The 11,666-nt window shown below is 32.4% G+C and overlaps 1 protein-coding gene across 1 annotated transcript; it reads right to left on the bottom strand.

The window, feature by feature from the left end:
- Positions 7,545-11,147, bottom strand: LOC105164409. Its single transcript, XM_011083057.2, has 6 exons — positions 9,988-11,147; positions 9,696-9,858; positions 9,397-9,573; positions 9,216-9,299; positions 8,623-8,704; positions 7,545-8,307 (listed from the first exon to the last, which is right to left on the bottom strand). The coding sequence occupies exons 1-6, from the start codon at positions 10,335-10,337 to the stop codon at positions 7,871-7,873; spliced, it is 1,293 nt and encodes a 430-aa protein (XP_011081359.1). The 5' UTR covers positions 10,338-11,147; the 3' UTR covers positions 7,545-7,870.

The raw sequence follows: 11,666 nt of genomic DNA, 5'->3' as shown, positions 1-11,666 counted from the left end.
TTTTCAAGTAAATTTATCAAATAGTTATTCTCGTACCAAGGAGTTTTCTATTTGAGCTTATAGATAGTTTATACTCATATCAAAGAGTTTTTCAAATAAATTTATTTTTGAAGACATTTGATAATTCATACTCATATCCAGGGTATTAAGATTTAGTTGTCAAAGAGATTAGATAGTTGATACTCTTATGCAAGAGCAGACCCAAGAGCACTGGGAATTATCTTTTGATGACATTAGATAGTTTGTACGCATATCAGGAGCATCGAAATTATTTCGAAAACATAAGATAGTTTTTGTACATATCTAAGAACACTTTTAACAACTTAGCTTCTTATCAATGAGCAAGTCAAAGTTTTCAACATGATTTAGCATCTTCATTTTCTTAATCAGTAAAATTTATTGTCGATGAATTGCCCCCGATTTGAATGGATGGACTTGGGTGAAAACATGAAATACCAACTTCATTTGCCCGCACTTGAATATTTCTACAAAGTTTATTTGACTTATTGAAATAATTTTGGACTAGTGAAGATGATGTGTTGGTCTTGTATCTCCATTGGAACTTCAAACTTGATTTGTGAAGAGAAGAGATGAGAGGTTAAGATGGTCCCACAGGGCGTGTCAAAATTTGTGAACACGAATTTTATCGTGTCTTTGATGAATAATTCAATCTCCATCTCGAGTGCTTTGAATATTCTTGACCTTGAGGAACTTCGTAGAGAGTATTATTTATGCCTTCTTCTATTACTTCACTTTTCATTGTCTATGTATGTGTCTTGAATGAATTTGAACGACTCCTTTATACAGATGTGAAAGAGAAAGAGTGAATATGTATTTGAACATCTTTGGTATTATTTCTTTATAAATTAATTTAAAGAGATAACCATATCAAATATTTGGCATGACATGATTGATCACTTTGACATTATATCTTTAATATTTGTATTTTCTAAGAGATAAACACCAAATCATTTATCTTGATTTGGTTGGAATGTAAATGTAATTGTTCCACGTGGCGTCTTTTGATTGCCTCGAATCATTGACTGCAATGCATGATTAGCCGGAACACTTCAATTTTGACACCTATCAGTCATTGATTTGATGGAAAAATATATATTAAAATATCAATTAACTTAACTATTTACACTTGAAATTAATTTTATACATTTCAAATATAAATAAAAAATAAATACAATTGATAATTATTATTTTACACTGTCTATTAGTTAGGCGTGAAAATTTGCTTCTGTACAAATGCCTCCTCAAAACTTGTTCACGGGTATCTATACAATAAAATGAATGAGTGAACACGTCTCGAAATTAATTCCTCTTCATGAGATGTTCTTTCTTTTTTAACTTGTGACTGAATGTGAAAACATATATCAAGCTGCCTACGTACCTCTTTAGATGATCAAGTCATAACATAGTGTACTTGAACTTTGTTGATAGTTTATTATCGTATTAAGAAGTCTTCAAAATTGACTTTGGAGATTGTTTTTACTCATAAAATGAGTTTTTGACTTGAACTTATTTGAATCTGTTGATAGTTTTTAGTCATATCAAGGTGTTTTGAAGTCAGTATTAGATAGTTTTTACTTGTATCAAGCAGTTTTTCAATTTAAATTTGTAGATATTTTATATACTTATATCAAAGAGTTCTTCAAGTAGAGTTCTAGATAGTTTATACTTGTAATATTATAAGTAGTCCCTCAACTTGAATTTGCAGAGAATTTATACTCAGTCAAGGAGTTCTTCAATAAATTTTGAGATAGTTTATACTTGTATCAAGGAGTATTCAATTTGAATGTGTAAATAGTTTATACTCATATCAATGAGTTTTTTACTTGAACTGATTTGAATCTGTAGATAGTTTATAATAATATGCAAGGAGTTCTTCAAATAAATTAGATAATTTATACTCGTGTCAAGGAGTTTTTCATATAAATATATAGATGATTTATATTCACATCAAGGAGTTTTCAATTTGACCGTAGGTATCTAGTACTAGTATCCATGAGTACTTGACTTGAACTTATTTGATTTTGTAGTTCATTTATGCTCATATCAAAGAGTTTTTCAAGTAAATTTGTAGATAGTATTATTCTGAGCTTTCAATTTGAATTTGCAGATAACTTATACTCGTATCAAGGAGACTTCAAATAAATTTATAGATAGTTTATACTCGTATCATGGAGTTCTTGAATTATTTTTTTATAGATATTAGATAGCTTATGCTCATATACAGAAACATTGGGAATTAGATAGGAGGTCTGAAAAATTAAAAATTTCATGATGTTGCATCATTATCATCATCATCATTGTCATCAACTAAATGTTCGTCTTCCTTCCAATTTAAGCTCATTTCAATACCATGTACATGAGTCGCTAGCACCCCAAATGTTCTTGGCTTTATTGAAGAATATAGCAAAGTTCCCAGTGAGTGCCTTGATACACAACTTAATTGCTGATATTAGATGAGGTATCTTTGCAATTTAATGATAGATTTCTCCAATTATCAATGTATTCAAGCACGATGTCATCTTTTTCTTGTTGTTGATTAATAAGTTCAATCATGCTAGTAATATGTCGAGTACTAAAAATGACCAAAAACTTTATTTTTGTAAATCATCCCAACTATCAATGGAGTTTGCTTCAAGATCAATGCACCAATCAAAAGATGAGCCTTTCAAGGATAAAATACACTGCTTGACTAAAAGATCTCCATCAGTTCCAGCATTGTTGCATGTTGCGACGAAGTGGGAAACATGTTGTCTAGGGTCCCCATGGGCAGCAAATTGCTGAAACATTAGAGGCTGATAGTTTTCTGTCAAGCTTAGTTCCTCAATTCTTTTTGTGTAAGGCTTCAAGTAAGATTCAAAAGTTTAAGCTCAAGGTTCATATGTTTCTTCTATCGCTTTACTGACAATATTCTTCACATGCTCAATAGAAACAAATTCATCTGTAAAAACAAGAATTCCTTTGCTTGTACTGCATACAATTAAAAAATCTTGCTCTTCAAATTTATTTGAAGTAGGGATACTTTGAAACTTGTGATGAAGTTTCTTAAGTTGATCGTCACTTGCTTGAACATGTTTCAATAAACTTCCAATGATAGCTCTCAATTATACGACTTGTTCTTCTAGGTAAGTAGTTTGCACCATCACAACTGTTGCAATCTCAGACTTTGGACTTGATTGATGAATCATATTATGATCGATCAAATCTTTCTCCACAACTTGGTTTCTTGCTTTACCCCCAACTCGAGTGAAAAATTGAGGGTTATCATAATTACACCATCTTTACTAGCCCCCACATGATTGTTTTCTTGAAAAGAAGCTTGCAAACTCGATATATGATACTTAAAATTTGGGTACTTGAAAAGATTGTTCTTCGTCTCTATTGCCCTATTAAGTTGATTTGTGATGAAAAGATATAACAGATTAAGATGGTCCCACTGTGTGTACCAAAATTTGTGTACACAAAAATTATTATGTCTGAAGTTACATATAAGAAAACTATTATAAATAAAATTAGGTAAAAGTTGGTATAGTCTCTATCTTGTCATTTGATTCTTCTGTTAAAAAATTAAAGATTTGCTATTTAACACGTATATCTCATTTGGATTTGATTTTGACTTTTTATAACGCTAATTCAAGGGCTCCTGCCCGTGATCCCGAATCAAACATTATACTCTTGAGTTTTGGCTTTAAGGACTTGGATGCGGATTTTCCACTTGAATCTCCTTAAGCATTGAATTTGGATATTTATAATATTTATTCACGGACTCCTGCCAATAATCCCAATTTCAAAAGCTATAATTTGTTGTGTGTCTTTGATGAATGACTCGGTCTCCATTTTGAGTGCCTTTGAATATTCTTGACCTCAGGAAACCTAGAGAGAATTATTTTGGCCTTTTTCTCTTGCTTCACTTTTCGTTCTCTATGCATGTATTTTGAATGAATGCAAGGATCCCTTTTATATAGATATCAAAGAGGAAGAGTTACGATATATTTTTGAACACCTTTAGTATTATCTCTTTATAACTTAATTTAAATAGATAAATACATCAAATATTTGGTTTGACATGATTGACCAATCTGACATTATCTCTTTAATATTTGTACTTATTAAGGAGATAAATATCAAATTATTTGTCTTAATTTGGTTGGAACATACATGCAGCTGTTCCACGTGGTGTCATTTGATTGATTCAAATCTTTGACTATAAAACATGATTCGATTTTTTCACTTACCGGTCATTAATTAATGAAAAAATGTAATTAAAATATAAGTTAACTTAACAATTTAGACTTGAAAATAATTTATTACATTGCAAAATATAAATAAAAAAACATATAATTGACAATTAATATATTATTTCCACTTGCCATCATTCAATTGGGAGTGAAAATTGGCTTACCTACAAATGCCCCATCAAGACTTGAAATATGTACAGATAATTGCTGATATAAATAATTGTCATAGATGTGAAAGTACACTATGTGATGACACAATTCTTGTGGAATGTAGCAGTGATACTGGTTATGCCAAGGTTTCTTGTAGTCAGATTTGCTTGACAGGGGATGAAGGGGGACTAGGATCTCTGACGTCTCACCTATAAATCAGGCTTTTTTTTTCTTTTTAACAAAGATCACTTAGAGGTGGAGTAGCTTTTCGCAATCCCCAGTCGTTCTAAATTAAAATGCACAAAATAGTTACAGCGACAAGAGCTACAAGAGGTCGGAAGTTGCTCAAATAATTGTGTGAAACAGTATAAAAAATTCTCTATTTTTTTTTCATAATTGTTTCAACCATCGCATCATAGTCAACAGATAAAATTTGATACTATCGATGATATAATCGAATTCAGGCATTAATGTCATTGTATCAACGATAATATGGGATAATACTAGATATTATCGACGATACCAAATAATTTTGAATAATATATAGAATCTGACGATTATATCAAATTGACATGTTTAGAACCGAATACCTATCGATAAATATCAACAAATATCTGCCGATACTTTGATCCATGTTTGTGATGCCATGGAGATTGAGATATACTTTCACCTAATTTTTTTCTTTTTAAACCGGAAAGAACTCTTTATTCTAAAAACATACTGAAATTACTTTTGAAAACTGCATATTTAATTAGGTAAATTGCATAGTATTCTCTTGTATTTCAAAATTTAGCTAAAAATTTTTGTGTTAATTTGAAAGGCAAAAATCCCTCTGTATTTTGTAAAATACAGCAAAAAAATCCCTCTATAGAAACTAACGAAGAGTGTGTGATGCTCGTCTATTGTGCGAGTGGGCCTCATTTTTGGCATTTTTGAGATTACTTTAAGTATATAATATCTATTTTGCCTCTTTCTTTCATATTTAAATATATTTTAAATTAATTTATTTATATTATTACTATTTAAATGTATTTAATTAATTTAAATTATTTATTGAGTCCAAATATATTACAATAAATTATATTGGTTTATGAAATATATTAATTTAATATAAAATCACCTAAAAAGTATATAAGTTTTTTAAAACTTAAAATTTTGAATTAAAAAACACAATACAAATTTAATATACTAAATTCACTTTTCAAATTATAAATTTATGTGCAATATATAGTCACTTATAATAATTATATGTTATTAACTCGATTAAATTATTAATAACTCAATTTATATTTTATTTATTTACAAATAATACTAACCAAGTATCAAAATACCAAAAAAAATAAATTAATTATTTTAAATTATATTATTTAATATAAATAATACAATTAAGTATTAAAATTATTTAATATTTAAATTTGAAAAAATTAAATTATTTTTACTTTACTTTTAAAAAAATAGAATTTTTCTTTTTTTACACCTTCTTCTCCGTCTACATGCTAGCAACGGCGCTTCGGCAACGTCACCCCAGATGCGGGCGCGGTCGCCCAAATAAGCTGCAGCCGTCATCGTCTATAGATACTAATATATATATATATATATTATATTGTGTATGTATAGTATAAATAAATATATATATAAATAAAAAAAATATATTTTAAATTACTTCAAATTTGGACCATTCATTTTTTACATTGAAGATCAATGATTATTGTAAGAAGGGTATAACAGAAAATTTAACAAAAAATTAATGTCATTAGGGCTTAACTAACAGAAGGGAAGATTATGCAATATTTTAAAAAACACAGAGAATTTTTTACTTTTTTTTTAACATAAAGGATTCACGGATTTTATGCAATTTACCCTATTTAATTCTATATTTGAAAAACAAACTGTACTTAAAGGGGCTTTTCACAATTAGACTTTTGTCTTGCATATTTTTTCAAATTATACAGTTTGATATATAAATAATTCCTAATTAAAATTTGAACAAACGGGCAGATATAGGAGGGTGTTTGACTAAACTATTTTTAGAACGTTCTATAAATTTATATATCTTATAAAATATTTTAAAAGTTTATAGAATATTCGATCTTAATTTAAAAATAAACTTTTAAAATATTTGAGTAAAATAAAATTATAAAATTTATAATATGTTAGTAATGTCAATTTTGTAATTCACATTATCAAATTTGAAAAGTTTAGTTGTTGAGTAAATTATATGTTGTCATTCAAATATGTTCGTTTTTATACTTTATCATCAAAGTTTTTTTTTTTTTTGTATCAACTTACCATCTCAACTTTGCGAAAATATGATTGCCTTTTGGTTGAATTGTCTGTCTAAAAAAATCACATGCTATGCATATGTAAAAAATATCACATCATACAACCGTTAAATATCACATGTGCACTACATGTGGTGGTTTCTGGGAAAAAAGAAGAAAAGATGATTGAAAAATAATTATAAATAGCAAAGTGCAGAATTTCGTAAAATTGAGATAGTAAAACCAATATATCATGTTGGAGAAGACAATCTGATTAGTCAAAAAGTTTCTGCCATATCACCAAAATTATATTAGCTATAACAAGACTAGGATTCATTTTGACTGTAAGGAAATAATACTCCTTATTTACGTTGTCAATTTTTGTAAAGGAATAGTATTCCTTATTTATACTTTCAATATCTGTAAAGGAATAGTACTCCTTATTTATGATTTTTTTAGAAAATTAAGGAAATCAGTACCCCGCATTGTAACTTTTTTAATGTTTAATAAAGAAGGAATGGATATCCCGAAAAACTCCCCCACCTCTTGATGGTTTAACTAAAAAAAATTAAATGTCAAAGCATAAAAATAATCATAATTCGAATATCAAAATATAATTAACCATGTTTTTTATATTTTAAATAAGTTGAACATCTTCTTTTTCTGTTTTTTTTATTTTTCGTTTTCTAAATGACCTCATAAACTCCCAACATCTTATCTTTTTGATCTTGTAAGCTTATTCTTCGAAAAAAAATTATCAAACACTGTTGAAAACCTTGCAAGCTTTCAAGTATTTATAATATGTTTTAAAGAGCTTATAAGTCGGGCCTGCGAAACCAAACGATGAAACAGGAGAGAGGGAGGGCGAGACCAGAAATTAAACAAAGGAGTCCTCTATTTTCATCTATATCACAATCAGTGAAATGAACACCTTAGAAGCAAATGAACCATTAATGATGGCAAGGATGATCAGGTGAGAACAGAATGGAATCTCACTTATTTTATCTTCAACAATGCTGCAACTGTACCATCTTTTATCTCTTCCTGACCTTTGTCCAAACTATGCCTCAATGAAAGACTAAGACCACAAACTACCACCTTTGGAAGAGAAACGGATCAACCGGCAGCGTGATTTTTGGCTTGCCGGGGCAAGGGAACCTGGCGATGCCGACATCCATTCTGCAAAGTGCAAGGGTCCTTGGATCACAACCTCCTTCCCATGTTTGCAAACCTTCGCGCAACTCCAAATATAACGGCCTTTGTCAAGAGCCCTCGATCGATAGTGCATGCAAGGGCAATAGCCCCACCGACAACCAGCATCTTCGGTATGCCTCTTCCTGATGGCTTATCTGCTGATCCTATAGGCTCTACTTCTGATGCACTGCTTGTACTCTCCTGTGATTCCAGCAACTCAGGGCTGACTTTAGTGTTAATTTGAGCCATGAAACCACAGTGGGAAAGCGGTGATCCTGAAGCTCGGTGCTTCTGATAGGAACGCAAGCCAGGGTCAATCTTCTTGACAGCACCCCACATGCCTTGCCGCACACCAAGTTTTGCGATTTCCCAAGGAATACCCATGTCTTCGTGGTGGAAGAGCAGCACCTCGCAAGCGGTCAATCGTCTGTCTCTCTTTGACTCAGCTAAAATGCACAAAGGAACGAACAAAAAAGAAGCACATCATTTAGTAACAGGTATGAGCAGCCAAAGACAAAGTCTGTCCTTATAATTGTAAATATCCAACTTCTCATTCTTTAACAAAAAATTTAAGCAGCACCTAGCACACGGACTGTAAAGAAATGGATATCAATAAAAACGAGTAGTTTACTAAATTGAATTAGACTAAGTCAAGCTGCATTTTTTGTTTTCCCTGTTCTGACAACTTTAACTAAGTTCTCTTTATTTCATTATGAGAAACTATTTGTATCAAATAAACATGATTTGTTGGACTTGGATACCTGGTCGTATGCACCAACTAGAATAGTACAAATCAACCCGTCTTGGTTTGTTGCGGCGTGGCACAGAGGAGCAAGGCACACCCTATTACAGGAAGAAGAAATCACATTGAAATGAAAATATCATCAGACAAGGGATATATGATAGATATAACCTACGATGGCAATGAAGCTCACTAGAGTTGATAAATATACGAGGACATCCTTGACACCATCATTACACTTTCTAATACTCCACCAGCTGTAAGAAAACTTAAATTGACAAGCTCTTGAGTTGATTGGTGGCAGAGAATAGATTAACGTCTTCAGGTTTTGCCTAAAGAACTAGCCTAAAATACTTCGTTTCAAATTAGAATTGACTTACAATGTAAATAGAAAAGCGAAGCCAATAATAACTAATCAAAGAATTGAATGTTCCACAGCTGGTATAAGTACTTTTCATATTACATAAACATCTCAAGATATAAATTTTCCCATATGCCATCATACACAACAAATTTAATTAGATATTCTCATGATATTCTAAACTTGAAGCGCAAATTGAAAAGTAGCGTATCAAATACTAAGTGCCAAAGATAATCCCAAAGTTCTCTTACCTTTGTTACACAATAATATGTTCGTCCAGACGCCCAAATTCGACGGCCTATGATGTATTCTCTGTCACTACAAAAGAAGGGAAACTGAAGCATAACAAAAGAATCCAGTCAATACACCACCACCAACAACAAAGTATTAAATTCATATCAGAAAATAAGAGAGCAAACCAGGTCTCCCTACCTTTCGTACCCAATGAACCACCATTGTCCCAGTGGTGGAGCAGTCATCCAAAGTCTCTGCGTGTATAAGCATATCATCCCATTTTAATCTAAATTCATCATCCCAAAAGAAATCCCTCAGCATTTCAGGATTGGCATCTTCATAAACAGTCCTACTGCGATATTGTGGCGGTCCGGTCTACACAGGAGAAGTCAAGAATTGCCATAACTTAGTTGCATGAGAAAAGCATTACCATGAGAAAATGCAAAAATCAATACTAAATCAACATATATCAGTATTTGCTATGTAAGAAGAGTAACCTCAGGGTCTCTTCTCCAAGCTTGATAGCTCATATTGGGTATAGACCTATCCATCATCTGGATCCAAGCAGGGCCTCCATCTTTTTCTTCAACTAATCTATGCAAATGTCTGAGATCATCCTCATTCACAAGACTTGATTTCTCGTTCTCCGACTTCGAAGAGCTGATGAAAGACATTTCAAGTTATTAAGAAACACATGGTTGAACCCTCAACCAACTACATCAGCTCACACTAATTCATAACTAAAAAAGATTCAAATTATTCAAGAAAGTAAAAACCTTTGCCGCTAACCTGTAATCAGGGCTTGAAATTGAAGGCAAGGATGAATTATCCTTCTCAAACCCGTCAGAAATCCAAGAAATGCACGTGGGAACTTGCAGTTTCAACGAGCTCAGGCTTGGCATGGAGGCAGAGAACTGTGGGAGAACCATTCTTGATTTGTTGTTTGACTCGCCTCCCTTTGCCGTAGAATCAAGAAACTCAACATTCAGATTAGCCCATTTAGGTTTCCATGCCCAGCCCACCAAAACGCCAACAACAACAGCTATCCAGATGGGAGCCATGAACACCATTAGCTCAAACAACACGTCCCAAATTGTGGGTCTTTGTAAAATCTCAAGAAAAGCGGAACCCAAAGCCATAACTACAAGCCGTCACACCCCAAAAACGGAAGATAAGAGAAAGAAAAAACAAAAATCAAGAAAACCAATTAAAACCCTCGATTCAATCGGATAAAGATTTAGCCTTAAAGCACAGCGATGACCCGAGGGTTCAAAGAGAAAAGGAGACGATAAACCCCCAACACTACCAAACGCAGCGAGGGGAGAGAATAAAGAAGAGAAGAATGAAAGGATAAGAAAACTAAATATATAGCAATAAAGAAAATTAAAGAAACACTATTATACTCAATTATTATTATTATAACTGGTGGGTTTTGCTTTCGCAGCAGAAGAGAGAAAGAAACAGGAGGGACAATAAATCCCACAAAACAAGAAAGAAAAGAAAAGAAAGAAATTATGTGAGTCTGCGTATGTGAAGAAATCTAAAGCTGGAGAGGAGCGCGGAGAGGATAAGGATGTTAGATATAAGCGGTAGATGTACTCGTTGCCCAGATTGCCGTAGGCCCAGTTTGATTTCACTTCACAAGAATTCAAAGTTTTCCCCCATACTCCTGTCCAACATCTGGCAGCCGCTGCTTTGTCTGTATTATTCCTATACCTTTCAATTTCCAATACGCCTGTGTTTCTTTCTGCGCCCTCTGAAAAATCCAGAATTATCAGTTCTGGAAAAGAAGACAACTGTGCTGATTCAGAAACCGGGTTCTCTTTATTGGAACAACGTAATAAAAGAGATCGGATGATGGGTTGTTAATTCAAGCTACGGGCTGATAAGATAAACTTGATGAGATTTAGAGATTTAGACAGGGCAACTAGATTTAGACAGAGCAACTGCATTCTTGAGTGATGTATATATATAGTAGTGGTTGTTGGGTTTGAACTTTGAAGTGATGCGGTGTCTGATAGACGCGTTCTCATTTTTCACGTTTTCTGGAGGGCTCATTCGCTTTGACTGACAGAGTGGTCTCAAATTGTTTTGAGTTTCAAGTTTGTACTACTTTCTATTGGTGCAATGGGAAAGAGGAGCTACGAATCATATGAAGTAATTATGCACATGTGGAAGTGTTGATCGTGGGGGTTTGTAGACCCCTTCACCGTATGGGCAGTTAGAAATAGTTGTCTAACCTACTAATGACGTGTTAATTTATTGGTTAAGATTAGGATCTAATTTTAGTTTAATGGATAAGGTAAAAATTGTACCGATGAATATTTAAATTATGACAATTTAAAAGATTGTTTCATTACAAGTTTACGGTGTTCAATGCCAATGGGAGTGAGGTGCAAGTCAAACCTCTAGCTCATGCTTATAAAATGGGCGTTCATAACACAAATTCAGACACTATATATTACATA

Source organism: Sesamum indicum, linkage group LG6 (genome assembly GCF_000512975.1).
Source record: "Sesamum indicum cultivar Zhongzhi No. 13 linkage group LG6, S_indicum_v1.0, whole genome shotgun sequence".
NCBI classification, from domain to species: domain Eukaryota; kingdom Viridiplantae; phylum Streptophyta; class Magnoliopsida; order Lamiales; family Pedaliaceae; genus Sesamum; species Sesamum indicum.
This window is presented reverse-complemented; position numbering and strand designations above follow the sequence as displayed.

Bases quoted from the DNA above. Each gene is read 5' to 3' on its own strand.
- LOC105164409 (XM_011083057.2), bottom strand. From the start codon at position 10,337: ATGGCTTTGGGTTCCGCTTTTCTTGAGATTTTACAAAGACCCACAATT. The intron at 9,574-9,695 runs GTTACTCTTCTT...TCTCCTGTGTAG, and splicing joins CTTGGAGAAGAGACCCTGAG to ACCGGACCGCCACAATATCG. The intron at 9,300-9,396 runs GTAGGGAGACCT...GTTATGCTTCAG, and splicing joins TGGTTCATTGGGTACGAAAG to TTTCCCTTCTTTTGTAGTGA.